The sequence below is a fragment of the Oncorhynchus masou genome, chromosome 28 (assembly GCF_036934945.1).
Source record: "Oncorhynchus masou masou isolate Uvic2021 chromosome 28, UVic_Omas_1.1, whole genome shotgun sequence".
Classification (NCBI taxonomy): Eukaryota; Metazoa; Chordata; class Actinopteri; order Salmoniformes; family Salmonidae; genus Oncorhynchus; species Oncorhynchus masou.
This window is the reverse complement of record NC_088239.1, coordinates 38,345,702-38,365,454: the sequence shown is the minus strand read 5'-3', so window position 1 is coordinate 38,365,454 and position 19,753 is coordinate 38,345,702. Positions and strand designations below refer to the sequence as shown.

Below are 19,753 nucleotides of genomic sequence, written 5' to 3'. Positions count from 1 at the left end.
GTAGTTGACTCAAAGAGAAAGACAATAGTTCAACAGTTTGGAACAAATTAATTTCTTCAAAAATGTAGAAGCAAGAGAGATTTTTTCACATTCACTTACTCACTTAATTAGCTAGCAAATGCAGCTAGCTAGTTTAGCCTACTCAAACACTCGGCTCAAACAGAGAGATGCTATGTTAGCTAGCTGGCTATTGCTATCCAACACAACACTGGAACTCTTCCAAGTCAAGTTAAGCTTTTGATTTTACTAATTTAATTGCCATGGGGTCCGACGGTGTGACTGCTGAACTACTTACTGATTTCAGCGGGTTTACTAACACGTTAGTTATATTAGCTATGTTGACTATGACATTACTTTAGCTAATATGGTAACAACAATGTAGACTGTGTGTAGCGGTTTTGATATGGTTTGGCTTGGAAAGGATATACATACAGTACCAGTCAAAAGTTTGGACACACCAACTCATTCCAGGGTTTTTCTTTATTTTTACTATTTTCTACATTGTAGAATAATAGTGAAGACATCAAAACTATAAAATAACACATATGGAATCATGTAGTAACCAAACAAGTGTTTGGTAAATCAAAACAGATTTTATATTCTAGATTCTTCAAAGTATCCATCCGATGCCTTGGTGACAGCTTTGCATACTCTTGGCATTCTCTCAACCAGCTTCACCTGGAATGCTTTTCCAACAGTCTTGAAGGAGTTCCCACATATGCTGAGCACTTGTTGGCTGCTTTTACGTCACTCTGCAGTCCAACTCATCGCAAACCATCTCAATTGGGTTGAGGTCGGGTGATTGTGGAGTCCAAGTCATCTGATGTAGCACTCCATCACTTTCCTTCTTGGTCAAATAGCCCTTACACAGCCTGGAGGTGTGTTGGGTCATTGACCTGTTGAAACACAAATGATAGTCCCACTAAGCGCAAACCAGATGGGATGGGTAACGTTGCAGAATGCTGTGGTAGCCATGCTGGTTAAGTGTGCCTCGAAATAAATATGAATGACAGTATGCTGTTGTAAAAATAAGGCGATTCTCATCTTAAACGGCACCGACCACCACAGTTTGAGATCTACCTGCTCACCACACCTGACCTTGCTTTAACCTTTCACCTCGGAAACAGAGAGACACCCTTCCCAATAACCGCAATACTCAGGTCAACTCTGACCTGGCTATGGGCCTGCCTATGAGCCGTGTGCTTTAGCCTGGCAGCAGGCGGCTTCACCATTCCACCGGATGCACCAGGACACCAGGGAGGGAGAGGCAGCCTGTCTGGTCTGGCAAAGTGAAGCACTGTTTACTCCTGCACTCTAGAGTTTCCAAACAGTAATTAAGACAGAGGTCTGGAGGGCAGTGAATCATGTTTACAACAAACTAAACTCTCCGGGACTGAGCTATGGGGACTCAGAGGGACTGTGGCTTTGTCCTAAATGGGACCCTATTCCCTATGTTGTGCACTACGTCTGACCAGAGTTAGTTATAGGGCATGGGGTATTCATCACTTACACTATGAGGTCCGGAGCCTGCTGGTTTTCTGTTCTACCTGATAATTCATTGCACACACCTGGTGTCCAAGGTTTAAATCAGTCCCTGACAAGAGGGGAACAGTGATGAAAAAAATCAGTGGAACTGGATTCTAGGTCCAGAGTTGAGTTTGAAGGATATAGGGAATCAAATCAAATCAAATTCTATTTGTCACATGCGCCGAATACAATAGGTGTAGACCTTACAGTGAAATGCTCATTTACAAGCCCTAAACCAACAATGCAGTTTTAAGAAAATACCTAAAACAAAGAGATAAGAATGACAAATAATTAAAGAGCAGCAGGAAATAACAGTAGGGCTACACAGGGGGATCACCGGCACAGAGTCCATGTCAATGTGTGGGGGTGCCATTTAGGACGCAGCCTGTGACTGGTAAATTGCCCTAGTGAATATGCACTTAATGTAGGATGTAGTGGAGGGTGCTAGAGGAAGCAGGGATTGGTGACCTCTAGGTTTCTGGGTGGGTTGGATGGGGGACCTCGGGTTCAGGGAGGCAGGGGACAGGTTAATGACCTCATGTGCTGGATCACTGGGCATTAAGGATCCAGCCATTACCCAAGTAGACGTGGCCTGTCTCCCGCTAGAGAGATATGGACAGGGGAGGGGAGGTCTGAAGTTCTAGAGTATCTGCAAAGAGGTGGTGTCACACCCTGACCTTAGAGAGCCTGTTAATTTCTCTATTTGGTTAGGTCAGGGTGTGATTTGGGTGGGCATTCTAGTTTTCTATTTCTTTGTTGGCCGGGTATGGTTCCCAATCAGAGGCAGCTGTCTATCGATGTCTCTGATTGGGAATCATACTTTGGCAGCCTGTTTTCCACCTGAGATTGTGGGATCTTGTTTTCTGTTTAGTTACTGTTGCCTGACAGAACTGTGCGTTTTCGTTTTCGATTTGTTATTTTGTTTGAGTGTTTTTTTAATTAAAATCATGAACACTTTCCACGCTGCACCTTGGTCTACTCTTTCTACCACAAACGAGAGCTGTTATAGGTGGAGAGGAAAGGGGGAAGAGGGGAGTGGACAGAGGGAAGAGGTAGAGAGAGGTGGAGAGGAGGACAGGGAGAGGAGGTTTCATGACTGTGTGGTTGTCCTACCTACCTAAGTTGAATACACTGACTTTAAGTCGTTTTGGATAAGAGTGTCTGCTAAATGTCCAAAAGTAATGTTTTCAGTTCTATAGGCTATAAACTATCATCAAAGAGGTGAAGAGGAGAGGTAGAGCTCTGAGGATCTACTATATACTGTAGTCTATCAGCATACATTACAGTATGTACAAATCTCAACCAAGAATTTTATACTCCAAATAAATATCATGTTTGTGAAATGTATAACAAGAATCACATGTAGGCCTATATGATATGCCAAACATGATTTTCCATGTGTGTATGTACTGTATAAAAATATATATATTTACACCTAAAGCCTTTACATGTCTGTCCCTGATTACATCCCAAATGGCACCCTATTCTTTATACTCTCCTTTATATAGTGCATTACTTTTGACCAAGGCCCAGGCCCTGGTCAAAAGTAGTGCTCTATATCGGGTATAGGGTGCCATTTGGGATGCAACAACCTTTATTGTAAATGGTAAATAGGACACTTTCCCCAAACAAACCCTGCCGTTTGAACGTTCCCCAGAAAGTGTCGTAAAGCTCTGAGAGAGAATAATTACCCAGCGTTTACCCCAGTGTTTTGGAACATAGCAGTCTAAATGTCATACTTTGCCCTGCAGCAGTGTAGCCCTCCAACATGTGCTCACTGTGTCAGTTAGTGATTTCTCAAACAGAAACAAATAGATAAGCGGTTTTATCGCTCCACTAAGTTTTATCACTTATGGACTTCTTTTTTCAGTTGCCTGTCTGTAGATGACTTAGTAGGGCCCCTCTTACTATGAAATACATTGGACACATTTTTCCGTAGCATGTTCTTGGGTGTCGCTTGACAATGGCCACTCACCCAAACTGAAATGGAACAATTTGATTTTGATCCAGGCTGCACACACCCATCCACCGGAGAGAAAAATAAAAAATAACAATACTTGCTTTCTAAACACCAGTGCAGCTCATGTTATCAAATCTCCCAGAGACTTAGTGAACCAGATAGCATCTGCTCTGACGTGGTCTTAAAGATGAAATCTGCAGTAGGGAAACAGCACCACTCTCCTCCTCATGGCCATTGTTATGCTTTTGTTTTGTTGACTGGTGCACTATACAGGGAATAGAGTGCCCTTTGGGAGGCAGGTCCACAGTCTTACCTGTTACTGTGGGGCTAGATCCTGTGGGCATATCACTGCCTGCCATCCTTTTAAATGTTCCATACAGTAGGGAATAGTGTCAGGGAGATGCACTGAAACACAGTCATCTCTCCTTTCAATCAGGTAATCCCTAGGATGTAAGACTCACAATGCACACACAGTATAACTTCCCTGCACAGAGCAGTGTCCCACCTGGGGCTATGGCTGCCAACACACACACACACACGCACGCACACACACACACACACACACACACACACACACACACACACACACACACACACACACACACACACACACACACACACACACACACACACACACACACACACACACACACACACACACACACACACACACACACACACCCCGAGGGCTACGGCTGCCAACTCAAGGTGCTGCCGCTGCTCACCGTCCCTGCTCTGTACTCTTCAAGAGAGTAGCCTGGCTCTGGCCAGCTGCCAATAAGCTTTGTGAAAAGCCATTATTATTAGTCCTTAGTATGCACGCAACCTTTTAGCTTTTCTCCCTCTCTTTTTTCTTGTGTGTGTGGGGGAGGCTTATGTAACAGTTATGTTCAGGTTCTGCCTCCATTGTCACACTCTGTGTTCATTAAATGTGCTCACGGTTGGCACCTGATAATGTACTTAATCTCTCCTCGACTACAGAAGTCTGTTTGGATGTATGGGGATTACGTTAACAGCAGGATGTGGCATAAAGGTGGGAGGTGGTCCTCTAGCAAGATGAAAAGCAATCAAACTGGTGCACATTGTGCTGTCCCACTATAAACATGTCCCTTCCGTATGCCTACATCTATGACTAGGCCCATCTGACTTGTATAACATTGTAACTACAAAAGAGGGTTTTTAACCACAAGAAAGGCCTGTCCTTGTTATGCCATATGCGCCTATCTCTGTAATCCATGACTGGAGAGATGTGTGGTTGTAGGAGGTGGGACTCAGGGGGTAAGAAATGTCAGCCTCTCAGGAGAGTTAAACATTGTTCTGCCATCTGTCTTTAGGACCTGATCTTCAACTGACAGAGAAGGGCCATAAGTGCCCTTATAGTAGCACGGATGATGAGGATGTCACGTGCACAGAGTGCTGAATGGAGAAAAGTGTCTGTCTGAGGGGCACAGTCCCAGAAGCCCAGGGCTGGGTTCATCTCAGTTCAGTTAAGGTCTGGTGGGGACAGGTCACTACTTGGCCTAGTCTGGATCCTTAGGGGGGGGCTCTCTGAATGTCAGTAAGTTACTAGCCAGAGTCTCAACACATCTCATGAGGACTGGCTTGGTCGCTTCCAGACCCCTGATCCTTCCTCTTGTTGTCCTCCTCCTCTCCTCCTCCTTCTCCTCACTTCTCAGCCTTGCCTCAGTGACACAAAACGAACCAGCAGGACTCTTGACTAGCAGCACGGATTGTTAGTAGAGGTCGACCGATTAATCGGAATGGCCGATTAATTAGGGCTGATTTCAAGTTTTCATAACAATTTAAACCTTTATTTAATCTTTTTTAACTAGGCAAGTCAGTTAAAAACACATTCTTATTTTCAATTACGGCCTAAGAATGGGACAGAACGACAGATTTTCACCATGTCAGCACGGGGGATTCAATCTTGCAACCTTACAGTTAACTAGTCCAACGCTCTAACCACCTGCCTCTCATTGCACTCCACGAGGAGACTGCCTGTTACGCGAATGCGAATTAAGCTCATATATATATATTTTTAAACCTGCATATTTAGATAAAAGAAATCCAGGTTAGGAGGCAATATTAACCAGGTGAAATTGTGTCACTTCTCTTGCGTTCATTGCACGCAGAGTCAGGGTATATGCAACAGTTTGGGCCGCCTAATTTGCCAGAATGTTACGTAATTATGACATAACATTGATGACCTAAGGCTCATATTTCTGTGTGTCATTATGTTATAACTAAGTCTATGATTTGATAGGGCAGTCTGACTGAGCGGTGGTTGGCAGCATCAGGCTCGTAAGCATTCATTCAAACAGCAATTTTGTTTGTTTTGCCAGCAGCTCTTCATTGTGCGTCAAGCATTGCGCTGTTTATGACTTCAAGCCCATCAACTCCCGAGATTAGGCTGGTGTAACCGATGTGAAATGGCTAGCTAGTTAGCGGGGTGCGCACTAATAGCGTTTCAAACGTCACTCGCTCTGAGACTTGGAGACCAGACCTTGCTCTGCATGGGTAACGCTGCTTCGAGGGTGGCTGTTGTTGTTGTGTTCCTGGTTCGAGCCCAGGTAGAAGCGAGGAGAGAGACTGAAGCTATACTGTTACACTGGCAATACTAAAGTGCCTATAAGAACATCCAATAGTCAAAGGTTAATGAAATACAAATCGTATAGAGAGAAATAGTCCTATAATTCCTATAATAACTACAACCTCAAACTTCTTGGGAATATTGAAGACTCATGTTAAAAGGAACCACCAGCTTTCATATGTTCTCATGTTTTGAGCAAGGAACTTAATAACCTCTTGATACTCCCCATCCCGGATCCGGGATCGTGAATAAAGCCTCAGGCTCATTAGCATAACGCAACGTTAACGATTTCTGAAAATCGCAAATAAAATGGAAATAATGCGCCTGCTCTCAAGCTTAGCCTTTTCTTAACAACACTGTCATCTCAGATTTTCAAAATATGCTTTTGAACCATAGCAAATCAATCATTTGTGTAAGAGTATTGCAAGCTAGCTTAGCATTTTGCGTAGCATTTAGCACGCAACATTTTCACAAAAACCAGATAACCAAATAAATAAAATAATTTACCTTTGAAGAGCTTCGGATGTTTTCAATGAGGAGACTCTGTTACATAGCAAATGTTCAGTTTTTCCTGAAAGAATCTTTGTGTAGGAGAAATCGCTCCGTTTTGTACATCACATTTGGCTACCGAAACGAACCGAAAATTCAGTCACCAAAACGTCAAACTTTTTCCGAATTAACTCCATAATATCGACCGAAACATGGCAAACGTTGTTTAGAATCAATCCTCAAGGTGTTTTTTCACATATCTCGTCATTGATATGCAGTTCGTGGAAGCCTGCTTTCCCCTCAGAATCGCATGGAAAAATACCAGCAGCTGAAAATGACGCACCAATTTCGACGGAGGACACCGGGCGGACACCTGGAAAATGTAGTCTCTTATGGTCAATCTTCCAATGATATGCCTACAGATACGTCACAATGCTGCAGACACCTTGGGGAAACGATAGATAGGGCAGGCTCATTCCTCTCGCATTCACAGCCATATAAGGAGACAATGGAAAACAGAGCCTCAAAAATCCTGCTGATTTCCTGGTTGCCGTTTCATCTTGGTTTTGCCTGTAGCTCCCGTTCTAGGGCACCCACAGACAATATCTTTGCAGTTCTGGAAAATTCAGAGTGTTTTCTTTCCAAAGCTATCAATTATATGCATAGTCGAGCATCTTTTTGTGACAAAATATCTTGTTTAAAACGGGAACGTTTTTCATCCAAAAATGAAATAGCGCCCCCAGAGTTTCAAGAGGTTTTAAAAGTTAGCTTTCTTACATGGCACATATTGCACTTTTACTTTCTTCTCCAACACTTTGTTTTTGCATTATTTAAACCAAATTGAAAAGGTTTCATTATTTATTTGAGGCTAAATTGATTTTGATGTATTATATTAAGTTAAAATAAGTGTTCCTTCAGTATTGTTGTAATTGTCATTATTACAACAACAAAAATATAATAAACAATAAAAAATATATATATATTTTTTTTTAAATCGTCCGATTAATCGGTAGCGGCTTTTTTTGGTCCTCCAATATCTGTATCGGTATCAGCCTTGAAAAATCATAAATCGGTCGACCTCTCGTTGTTATCTACACCGATATACAAAGTCAGACATTGGAATATCTATTTGGAACTTGTAATTTAATCATTATCATCTCTGTCCGTCTTTTAATTAATTATCTTTCATTTGGAGAGATATTGTGCTGATTTAACCGTGGTTGAAATGCAACTGAAAAGCCCTCTTTAAAAAAAATAACAAAACATCTATTTACAGACAGTGACATTAAGCTGCAAGAGTCCCAGTCAGATCTCGTAAACATTCCCAACCAAATTATTTTTCTCTTGAGGAAGATTTATATCTAAATGTTAACACACAGGGATAAATATTTAGATGGGTAAATTAGGACAGGGACCAACACATGTTTTTATCCATTCAAAGGAAATGAATTTGCATTGTGTGGAATAAATATTTATTCCATGTCGTGTTTTAAAGAATGTCCATTCGTCACAGGGCAGAATGACACTAATGTACTGCATTAAGAGTAATGTACCTTTGTAGTTAATGCTGAGAGAAGATAAATAATAACCTGTAACCTTCACTAAGGATAAATCCTGAGTAATAAACTACTCATGATCAATAGTTAACATGGATAACCTTACATCTCTATAGAGCAGGGTACTCCAACTGGCGGACCACAGTATTCTGATCACACTGTAAAAACACCAACAAATCAACTCCAAGTGATTTTAATTTTGGAAATCTGTAGCAAAGTATTCCCATACATAATAGAGAGATATACACTGTATACACAAAAGTATGAGGACACCCCTTCAAATTAGTGGAATCGGCTATTTGTCACACCTGTTGGTGACAGGTGTATAAAATCGAGCACATAGTCAGTCAATCTCCATTGAAAAACATTGGCAGTAGAATGGCTTTACTGAAGAGCTTAGGGACTTTCAACGTGACACCGTCATAGGATGCCACCTTTCCAACAAGTCAGTTTGTCAAATTTCTGCCATGCTAGATCTGCCCCGGTCAACTGTAAGTGCTGCTATTGTGAAGTGGAAACATCGAGAAGCAACAACGCTTCACCATCTGGCAGTACGACGGACAAATCTGGATTTGGCGGATGCCAGGAGATTGTTACCTACCTGCCCCAATGCATAGTGCCAACTGTACAATTTTGTGCAGGAGGAATAATGGTCTGGAGGATGTTTTTCATGGTTCGGGCTAGGCCCCTTAGTTCCAGTGAAGGGAAATCTTAACACTACAGCATAGAAAGTATGAAATTCTAGACGATTCTGTGCTTCCAACTTTATGGCAACAGTTTGGGTAAGGTCCTTTCCTGTTACAGCATTACAATTCCCTCGCGCACAAAGCGAGATCCATACAGAAATGGTTTGTCGAGACCGGTGTGGAAGAACTTGACTGGCCTGCACAGAGCCCTGACCTCAACCCCATCAAACACCTTTGAGATGAATTGGAACGCTGACTGCGAGCCAGGCCTTATGCCCAAGATCAGTGCCCGTCCTCACTAATGCATATGGCTGTATGAAAGCTAGTCCCTGCAGCAATGTTCCAACATCTAATGGAAGGCCTTCCGAAAAGAAGGCTTACCTTGAGCTCCCAAGTGGCGCAGCGGTCTAAGGCACTGCATCTTAGTGCTAGAGGCGTCACTACAGACACCCTGGTTAGATTCCAGGCTGTATCACAACCGGCCGTTATTGGGAGTCCCATAGGGCGGTCGCACAATTGGCCCAGCATTGTCCGGGTTTGGCCGGTGTAGGACGCCATTGTAAATAAGAATTTGTTCTTAACTGACTCGCCTAATTAAATAAAGATTCCATTAAAATTAAAAATAAAAGAGTGGAGGCTGTTATAGCAGGAAAGTCGGATCAACTCCATATTAATGCCCATGAATTTGGAATGAGACGTTCGACCAGCAAGTATCCACATACTTTTGGCCATGTAGTGTATGTGATCGTAAACAAATGTAAGCACGGATTTAAATTATTATGTTTTAGTCAAATAGTATATCTGTTTGGGCTTCTTGTGGTCAATTTGCAGTCTACAAATGATATGCAATTATGTTCTGGCACCCTGACCGTCCCCTCAAAAAAAAAAATGGCCCACGGCTGAATCTAGTTGATGATCCCTGCTATAGAGTCTGCTGAAGAGGAGAAAACAAGAATAATATAGAAGGTTATAAAAAGCTGTGTAACAGTATGTGCATCCACTACCATGTGCAGGTGTTAACAGGTTCCATGTGTGTTTTCACTTTCACTTCATATCGTTTAACTCGGCCACAACATAGTCCATGAGAGCCCTTTACATACACACACACCCAGCACCGACTGCATGAATGTTGATCGTCAGTGAGGTGGAGAGAAAAAAATAAAAACACCTCTGATTTAAATCACGCTAGTTAACCTTCCCCGCTATGAGGTTGAAAAATGTCACATACCAATAAAAGCTGTATATCTCACCCTCATAGCTGCTAGTGGGAAAACATGAGACTGGAGTAGATGAGCCTATGATTCTTGACAAGTCTACGCGAGAGTGAGAGTTCCCCCCCCAAATAGCACCATATTCCCTATATAGTGCACAACTTTTAACCAGGATCCGACGCAACCAGAATATACAGCACCAGTCAAAAGTTTGGACATCCTTTGCCACCCTTTGCCTTGATGACAGCTTTGCACACTCTTAGAATTCTCTCAACCAGCTTCATGAGGTAGTCACCTGGAATGCATTTCAATTAAACAGGTGTGCCTTGTTAAAAGTTAATTTGGGGAATTTCTTTCCTTCTTAATGCGTTTGAGCCAATCAGTTGTGTTGTGACCATGTAGGGGTGGTATACAGAAAATAGCCCTATTTGGTACAAGACCAAGTCCATATTATGGCAAGAACAGCTGAAATAAGACATGAAGTCAATATGGAACATTTCAAGAACTTTTAAGTTTTCTTCAAGCACAGTCGCAAAAACCATCAAGCGCTAAGATGAAACTGACTCTCATGAGGACCGCCACAGGAAAGGATGACCCAGAGTTACCGCTGCTGCAGAGGATCAGTTCATTAGTTACCAGCCTCAGAAATTTCAGCCAAAATAAATGCTTCACAGAGTTTAAGAAACAGACACATCTCAGAGGAGACTACGTGAAGCAGGCCTTCATGGTCAAATTGCTGCAAAGAAACCACTACTAAAGGATACCAATAAGAAGAAAATACTTTCTTAGGCCAAGAATCACGAGCAATGGACATTAGACAGGTGGAAATCTGTTAAACTTGAGATTATTGGTTCCATGTTTTTGTGAGACACAGTGCAGGTGAGCAGATGATCTCCACATGTGTAGTTCCCACCGTGAAGCATGGAGGAGGAGGTGTGATCGTGTCGGGTGCTTTGCTGGTGACACTGTCAGTGATTTATTTAGAATTCAAGGCACACTTAACCAGCATAGCCATCCCATCTGGATTGTGCTTAGTGGGACTATCATTTGTTTTTCAACAGGACAATGACCCAACACACCTCCAGGCTGTGTAAGGGCTATTTGACCAAGAAGGAGAGTGATGGAGTGCTGCATCAGATGCCCTGGCCTCCACAATCACCTGACCTCATCCTAATTGAGATGGTATGGGATGAGTTGGACCAGAGTGAAGGAAAAGCAGCCAACAAGTATGAACTCCTACCAGACTGTTGGAAAAGCATTCCAGGTGAAGCTGGTTGAGAGAATGCCAAGAGTGTGCAAAGCTGTCATCAAGTCCAAGTGTGGCTACTTTGAAGAATCTAAAATATATTTTGATTCGTTTAACACTTTTTTGGTTACCACATGATTCTACATGTGCTATTTCATAGTTTTTATGTCTTCACTATTATTCTACAATGTAGAAAATAAAGAAAAACCTTTGAATGAGTAGGCTGCCTCTCAGCAAAATGGTAGCCTATCGTAATGGGCCTGGAGAATACTTTTATTGTAGGCCACTGTGACGGTGCATCCGGTCTGTATGTGCATGAAGATGCTCTAGTCGTCTCCCTGAGAGAGAGTGTGTGTGTGTGTGTGTGTGTGTGTGTGTGTGTGTGTGTGTGTGTGTGTGTGTGTGTGTGTGTGTGTGTGTGTGTGTGTGTGTGTGTGTGTGTGTGTGTGTGTGTGTGTGTGTGTGTGTGTGTGTGTGCTTGCATGCGTGGGTGGGTGGGTGGGTGGGTGAGTGCATACTGTGTGTGTTTGTGCTCCTGCATGTTCATCCCTCCCCTCTCAGACATCATCAGGGAAGTATTACTATGTAATGAAGTAGGAGGCCAAATCGATGGGAGAGGAACACATACTGGGAAAAGAAGTGATGGGGGTTTTCAACGACAATTAAAAAAAATACAGGCTTCACATTATTAAACCCATAAGTCTGTAGGTTCCATATTAACTATCTTAATAGCTCATCAATAACTCTCTTAATAAAACAAATCCCACCATCACACTTGAGATCTATTTCTAAGTGGTGTAATAAGATATTTGGCATAATCGCTAGCCTAGTTGCTTGGCAGGGAAAAAAGCCCTCTTCATCAACACGAGGTTGGATACAGGAGGGTTAGTGTGTCGGCAGAAACACATCCAGAGAAGCTGAATGGGGAGGGATTATACAGGCCTTCGATTGAGTATGAAATAAATATCCACACTACTTCCAGGAGAAATCCAGCATGTGCAATGAAATAAACAACATTTGTTTGAAGCTGAGATCCTAACCTTTGGAGGAAGTTCAAGAATGACTGAGTCATGTGGAGCACTACTGTGAAACATGGCCTCACTATGAAGTCAGACCTACACACACACACACACACTCTGCCTGGTCCAACACACATCAGAGGCAGCGTGTTCCTCTCTCGCCACACATCCTCTCACTGTACTGTATAGACACACAACCCAGAAAGATACAGATAGAAAAAGGCCTCTCTGACATGTGCCACAGCTCTCATCTCTCTTTCTCGCTCTCTCACACACACGTAGCAGGGAAGAACACACAGAACAGGGTGTTTCTATCAGACAAAAATATATATATTTTCAATCTTTACAATAAGCTTGGATCAAGAAACATAGAGGAGTGTACACACCTTAAGTCACCTATACTCCTCAAAAAGTACTTATTTGTACCCTGGTGTCAGTGTAAAATTCTTCTCCTATTTAGCTTTTCTTTAAGCAAAACAACGTTTTTTTTGTTTTTACAAATGTGCAAATAAGACCGATTTGGAATCCTTCAGCAGTCTGTGTAAAGTCCAGGATGCACAGGCAGACAGGGGCTTGTCAGAGCTCTTTCAATCCGTCAGCTCAGCCCTGCCCGCTCAGCTCCTCATTGGTTTGCCTTTAATTTTCAAGTAAAGTGCTCCTTTAGCAAAAACCACAAGGCTTGCGTTCAATTCTGTCCTCTTTTTTTCTTCCATTGAAGAAAACAGATAAGTACAATGTACAAAAAAGGGGATTCATTTTTTAAGTTAAAAGAGAAACCCCAACGAGTGGAGGAGGCAGTCTTGGCTGTTTTCTGGGGGGCGGGTGGGGAAGGGTGTGGTGGGACATAAAGTGAAGTCAAACGATCTTAGAAAAGTAAGTTATACGAACTCCAACTTTCCGTGCCCACTGTACATCCCCCAGTGTACCAGTGACAGTATCTTGTCATTTCCCAGGTCTGCATGTCTCATCTTGTCACAGGTGAGGCAGCAGTTCTCGTGGCCCGTCACAGGCACCATACACTCCAAGTCTAGCTTTGCCACGTGGCCCTTCTTAGTGTGGTGGCCATGGAAGCTGTAGTGGAGCCGTGACAACATCTGCTGCCTCTGGTCCTGCAGCCGCTTGTTCTCGCTGCGGAGCATCCTTAACGCCAGCATGATGAGAAGAACCAGGATGAGGCCTCCCGCGATAGGCACCGCAATCACCGCCGCCCTGAACCACACCTCTTTGGCAGAGGCCAGCTCCTGTACCCGCGTGACCAGGTTATGGTTGTTGCTCTCAGGCTGGTACCTGCCGTGGTCTGGAGGTGGAGGGAAAAAACGATTATTTTATTGTGCAATGTACACCGATGTTCAATGGAAACTTGTCTTCTGCTTTCAGAAGGTGAATGCAATGAGTCGCCTTTCTAAAATAAGAGCCCCCCCCCAAAACAATTCAGCTACTAAACGAGTTAAACTCCCTTGGACTGAGTCATAACAGAAATCCCTACTTGAGAGCTCTTCCTCTCTGTAAGGCTGTATGCACCTTTCCATAACTCAATGAAGCTAGTATTTCGGCACCGCTACATACAGTCTGAGAAGGGATATTCTACAAGGGCACCCCCCCGCTGGCTTCCGAAAAGTCAAACTGAAGTTTTGTTAAAGACGGAATTGTTAAAGACAAAAGTGTATGGATAGCATGTCCTTACAGTAGCCCGTTGTTGATAGAGTTCCAGCATAGGACTATGACACATGTAAACAGTAGGCTACACAACAAATCGTCACTTTGGTTGCTCTGTCTATCACACATTATGAACCTTGTCAAAAGAGTAGAATAGAACATAATATAATAACTTCAATATCCATACAGTTTACAGAGCCACAGTAGGGCAATTGAAAGTTTCCATTCTCTCTCCTTCCTTACCTGTAGATTCTCTGGTGTGCGCCAGGTCGTGTAGTCCTCTGTAGTTACACATGTCGTCGTGACAACAGTCTAGTGTGGACAAGCCCCCGCTCAGGGCATCTGTGTTCTTAGCGCTGCACACGTCGGCAGCGTTTGCTATGGGATCTAGACACCCGTGTGTGAGAGGCGAGTTCGTGTTCATAGGGTCCAACACCTTGGTGAAACAGGCGTTTAGTTCCGATTTGCACATGTAGCCTGTGGCCACGCAGTGGGGGGCATCACAGTAACACCGTATTTCTCCTAAAATAAAAAATTAGGAAATGCATGTAAGTCTTTGTTTATGAAGTCTTGTAGGCTAAATATTAGGCTATAGCCTACTCACCACCAACATGTCAGACCACACATTCTACATATTATTATCTAGTAATAATAACGTCTTAATTCACAGATTTGAAATGTATGCACGGACTATGCCTATGTTTTCTAACAGGGTAACGTTAGCAGTTTGGGAAATCAAACGCATTCTGACAGGGGAGAAATCTTGTGTTTCATAGTAAAATAAGTGAAATGTTATAAACTTGTCAGCTGGACGTAGGCTATATGAGTTAGTCACACACAACGCTGTAATTATCCCAGAATAAAATAAGGTCAATAGCCTTGCCTATAGTCTACCTACTTTGCTTTTAAAATCAAATCATGATGTCACCTCGCTATTTCAAGACCCAGAAACCAGACTACTTATCTTTCTAAGACTCACAAATTAGGATTGAAGTGACATTGGCAACATACATGTAAATGACAAGGTAAACCCTGAAATACTTTGAGAAGTATTTCTCTGTTTAAATTACAGCAAATAAGCAGAGTTTAAGAGCTTTATTATAAAACAGGAACCGTGTAGCTTATAATTAGTGGTTTTTGTGTGCCAAAGTTTTCAAAAATTCAACCCAAGTGGAAACTTGTAAAGGGGGGTGAGAGTGGTGCAGGAGACTCCCTATTCAGCTTGCACGCAAGGTTTAGTGTGGTCAGGATGGGCTGGGTGTTCCCCTGGCTTCTCATCTCACAAGCTTTCACCAAACAACCCTATCAATATTCTTTTTTGCACCTTTTCTTTATTGAAATAAAAATAGTGATAAAAACACGTTGCAAATGTTATGAGTAGCGTTTCACTTATAATCAGATGTTTTAGTTTACTCTTAGGCTGTGGTTCTAAAACGGTTAAATATGGCACAGGCTATTTGTATCGAGTTGTTATACTTTTCAATAGAAATCCTTATCTTTATTAACACTGTGTTACAAGACAGCAACAAACAAAAAAAACACAAGAGATGCACCCAGGTAAATACGGGCCATTGTATGTTGTTACAAGCTGTTTGTGTGTAGGCTACTTTCTCAGTCTCAGTTACATGCTGTCATTTTATTAAAACATCATGAGCTGACCATTGACATGGACCTGCATTACATTGGACCCTAAACAACACATTATAGAAGCATTATGGCACTCTAATACACTACTGTCTTATAAATGCCAAATGCTGTATATACCAGACAATCACCAGTATACTATAGTAGCCTATACCGAGCTTTGATTTTAAGTTATTTGGAGACTCGAGTTAATTGAGTTTATTTCTTTACATTAACCGCTATAGCCTATAGGCTACATAATATCACACGTGTCAAATAGTGCGTGTGCTCAAACGCGAGAACTATGATAACCATTTGAGTCATTCAGTCTGTTTAGTGCCAATTTTACCATAATGGAAGGCCTTGCTATATGAACTCATGGGGGACACACATAACACCTACTGGATAGAAAGTTGCGTTTTCTTAGTTATAACAATTAAGACACCTCTCGTGTTGGAATATCTGGTAGAATTATAAAACGTATTGTTGATTGAGAGACATTTAGAAACATATCCAAAAAAGCTAACTTAAAAGCACGTTTTTAGGGATCAAGGTTTACCTTTAGTAAGAAGAACAGCCATGGCACACAGTTCCAGTTGTAGCCAAATGCAAATGAAACTGGAATGGCGATCCATTTATGACAAGTAACTTTTTAGTCCCCTTATCCCAGTAGCAAAACCCGTAGGGCTGAGCTCGAAGACAAGGTTACATGAACGCTGCAGAAGATAGCGGTGGACCGCGAACAAATGTTGCCACAATCACAGTCGGTTGGAAGACGTAAGAAAATAACAAAACAAAAAAACGAATGGCTTGTCCCTGCATCGAGAAACTAGGTTACAAGATAAATATCCCTAAAATCCGACTTTTACCTTACTTGGATAGCTCTGCAGGAAAAAAACGGAATGTTTATAGCTGCTGAAAATAAGAAAAAAAAATACATTCCATGAGTAGAAAAAGTGATAAATCTCGTAACTAGTTGTCCACTCCGACTTCACAGACACCCGCGATGATGGTTGTGCATAACATTTATAATCCGAAACCAACGAAATGTGAATAAATGGTTGCTCCCTCTCGCATCAACACTTCACTATTCGACTTCGGGGAGAGGCTCTTGAGTTGAAGAAATATCTGAGCCAGACTTCGATACGTAACCTAAGTCCGCCCACTGAGTGCTCATTGGGTCATCCCGAGCGAAATTTGCATACTTTTAGATTTCCATTGATTTTCATTGCATTCACACAATTTATCATTCCTCCTACTCTATGTAAGTGCCATACACTCTCTTATACTGACTAGTCAATGCAATGTAACAGTGTTACAGTTTGGGTCAATCAATGTAGCCGTGAGTGTTGGCTACATTGTTTTAATAAAAAGCAGCATAAAATAGGTCTATACATGCCTTAGGCTATTCAGGTAGAATATAAACTAATAATGAAAACATAGTCTAATCTATTTAGAAGTTAGGCTATGAGCTCATCTTTACCTACCTGTCTGTATGTAACCTATCCAAATTGCCTCGTTAGGCGGACGCCACCACGAGCAGGTTCCCCAGCCTATGCCACCCCCAGAGATCTATTACGCAACATGTGAAGTGTTGGTCCCATGTTTCATGAGCTGAAATAAAACATCCTGGAAAATTTCCATAAACACAAGAAGATTATTTCTCTCAAATATTGTGCACAAATGTGTTTACATCCCCGTTAGTGAGCATTTCTCCTTTGCCAAAATAATCCATCCACCTGACAGGTGTGGCATATCAAGAAGCTGAATAAACAGCATGATCATTACATAGGTGCACCATGTGCTGTGGACAATTAAAGGCCACAGATTTTGAGGGAGTGTGCAATTGGCATGCTGACTGCAGGAATTTCCACCAGAGCTTTTGCCAGATAATTTAATGTTAATTTCTCTACCATAAGCCACCTCCAACATATTGCAGTACGTCCAACTGGCTTTACAACGTGTAACCACACCAGCCCAGGACCTCCACATCCGACTTCTTCACCTGCGGGATCGTCTGAGACCAACCATCCGGACAGATGATGAAACTCAGGAGTATTTATGTCTGTAATAAAGCCCTTTTGTGGGTAAAAAAGGCCCATCAATGGCTGTGCTTCTGCCTAGTCATGAAATACCTAGATTAGAGCCTAATTGATTTATTTCAATTGACTGATTTCCTTATATGAACATTAACTCAGTAAAATCATTGAAATTGTTGCATGATATGTTTATATTTGTGTTCAGTATAGATTGCTGCTGCCTGTGTAAATGGATGTTATGGGTGGTTAATAGGCGTTTAGAGAAATTAGCAATCCAAAAAGTTACTTGGCGCCACTGAGACAACACAGACAGACACGGACACTCAATTTCCCTCGAAACAATCCCATGCAAAACATACAGCAGCACTAGTCTCCGATCGATATCAAAACCAACCAGCCCAAATCAAACCTATTCTGTTGATTCTGATTACTTTGGCAACTATAGTCCAAGACAGTTTGACGTTTGGTTTAAAAAAAAAAATAATGAAAAAAAATGTTTTTAAAGGTTGATTGACTGAGAGACAAGAACGAATTACAACCAAACAATCATAAATTACATTATTCAGGAAAAAGGTTAAGTGTTATTCACCAATGTCGTATGCTTATTATGTAGCAGCCTCAGCAGCCAGCCATCCCATGTCTGGGTTGTGGGCTATAGGCCTACATGAGTTAGGAATATTAGGATATTGAATACCTATTTTAGGCTAAAGTGTTCAACTTGAGAATTAGTTTATTTCAGAATTCCATGAACGAACAGGATTATGGGCTACATGGAATGTTAGCTAGGTAAGCTTTTATACTGATAGCATCAAACATTCTCGTGGTAAACTATGCAGCAGTAGTTTTCATCTCTCTATCCCCTAATTAACACCTTTGGGCGGAATCTCCGGAAAAGGAAACAATGGCAACATTCTCATGATGGTAGTTAAATGCCTAGTCACATATTCTGTGAAAATGTCAAGCCAACTAGTAGCCTAAGCCATATATGAAAAATATTCATACCAAAAGAAAATGCTAGGCCTGGGCCTAAATGGAAAATAATATCTCCAACCTACGAAGAATAGCAAGAGACAGAGAGATGCCTCTCGCTATTACATAGCCATAGCCATGATATAGGCCCAACATTTTAAATGTTTCTACTCTTTTGAAACTTTTGTGAGTGTTATGTTTACACCTCATTTCTGATTGATTGTTTGTTTCACTTTGGTTTATTAGCTTATCTATTTCACTTGCTTTGGCAATGTAAACATATGTTTCCCATGCCAATACAGTCCTTTGAATTGAATTGAGACACAATTTTGCCAGACGGTCATAGACATAATGTCAAAGGGTAAAGCTTTCCTGAGAGACGCCAGACCTACACCTGCTTTGCATCATCCACCCAAATCTGTTGAACAAACTAGGCTAAACCTAAACCTGTTGATCTGCCTCTAGAAATGACAAGTAGTTACACCATTTTAGAAATGTCCGATATAGGCCTACTCTTATCCTTGCAACTGTTTTCACACTCTGCTAACATTGCTAATCTTTATAACAAACATGACACTCCTATGCTCCAAAATGATTCTCTCCGTCTGGTAAATTAACTTTTTATATCCGTTTCAGGTAACTGTCAAGAAGAACTGTAACATAATAGCCTATGCAACCCTTTCCTCTAGAATAGGTTAAATTCTAATAAACTTCAGAAATTAAATAGAGGTGGCGATATAAGATCAGATATTATAATAATAACCAAAAAGCCTTGAGGTGCTCTATGGATGAACCATAATGAATGGCATGTTCCCTGCATGAAAGGTAGGCCTTATGTCTGTACCTCAGGCAACACACCATCACATCTTATTGTAACATGAACACAAATTACTTATTCGAAACTCGTGACAGACACACAAAAAAGTCCACTTTTTCATCACAATGCATTTTGTGTGCATTACATGATTTTCTTTCTTAATAATGCATTAGTGTACATTACACTAATTCCAATTTGTTGTGGCTAAAGTTAGCTAGGCTAGGGGTTAGGGTCAGAGTTAGGTTTAGGGGATAAGGTTAGGGATAGTTAACATGCTAGCTAAGTAGTTAAAGGGTTAGGTTTAGGAGTAAGGTTAAAGGGTTAAGGTTAGGGTTAAGCTTAGCTAGCATGCTAAGTAGTTGCAA

The 19,753-nt window shown here is 41.7% G+C and overlaps 1 protein-coding gene across 2 annotated transcripts; it reads right to left on the bottom strand.

The window, feature by feature from the left end:
* Positions 1-11,760: 11,760 nt before the first annotated feature.
* Positions 11,761-16,675, bottom strand: LOC135517556 (BMP and activin membrane-bound inhibitor homolog). Of its 2 annotated transcripts, none has more exons than XM_064941968.1 (3): positions 16,123-16,675; positions 14,184-14,462; positions 11,761-13,581 (listed from the first exon to the last, which is right to left on the bottom strand). In XM_064941968.1, exons 1-3 carry the CDS (start codon positions 16,196-16,198, stop codon positions 13,163-13,165), a joined length of 774 nt encoding a protein of 257 aa, XP_064798040.1. In that variant the 5' UTR covers positions 16,199-16,675; the 3' UTR covers positions 11,761-13,162. The 2 variants fall into 2 exon arrangements, with proteins under 2 accessions (XP_064798040.1, XP_064798041.1); XM_064941969.1 differs by having other exon boundaries at positions 16,438-16,675.
* Between the last annotated feature and the right edge of the window lie 3,078 nt (positions 16,676-19,753).

What these genes read in the sequence shown, in the direction of transcription:
- LOC135517556 (XM_064941968.1), bottom strand. Translation starts at nt 16,198, where the DNA reads ATGGATCGCCATTCCAGTTTCATTTGCATTTGGCTACAACTGGAACTG. An exon ending in GGCTGTTCTTCTTACTAAAG is followed by an intron (nt 14,463 to 16,122) that starts GTAAACCTTGAT and finishes TTTTTATTTTAG; the next exon opens with GAGAAATACGGTGTTACTGT. An exon ending in GCACACCAGAGAATCTACAG is followed by an intron (nt 13,582 to 14,183) that starts GTAAGGAAGGAG and finishes CTCCACCTCCAG; the next exon opens with ACCACGGCAGGTACCAGCCT.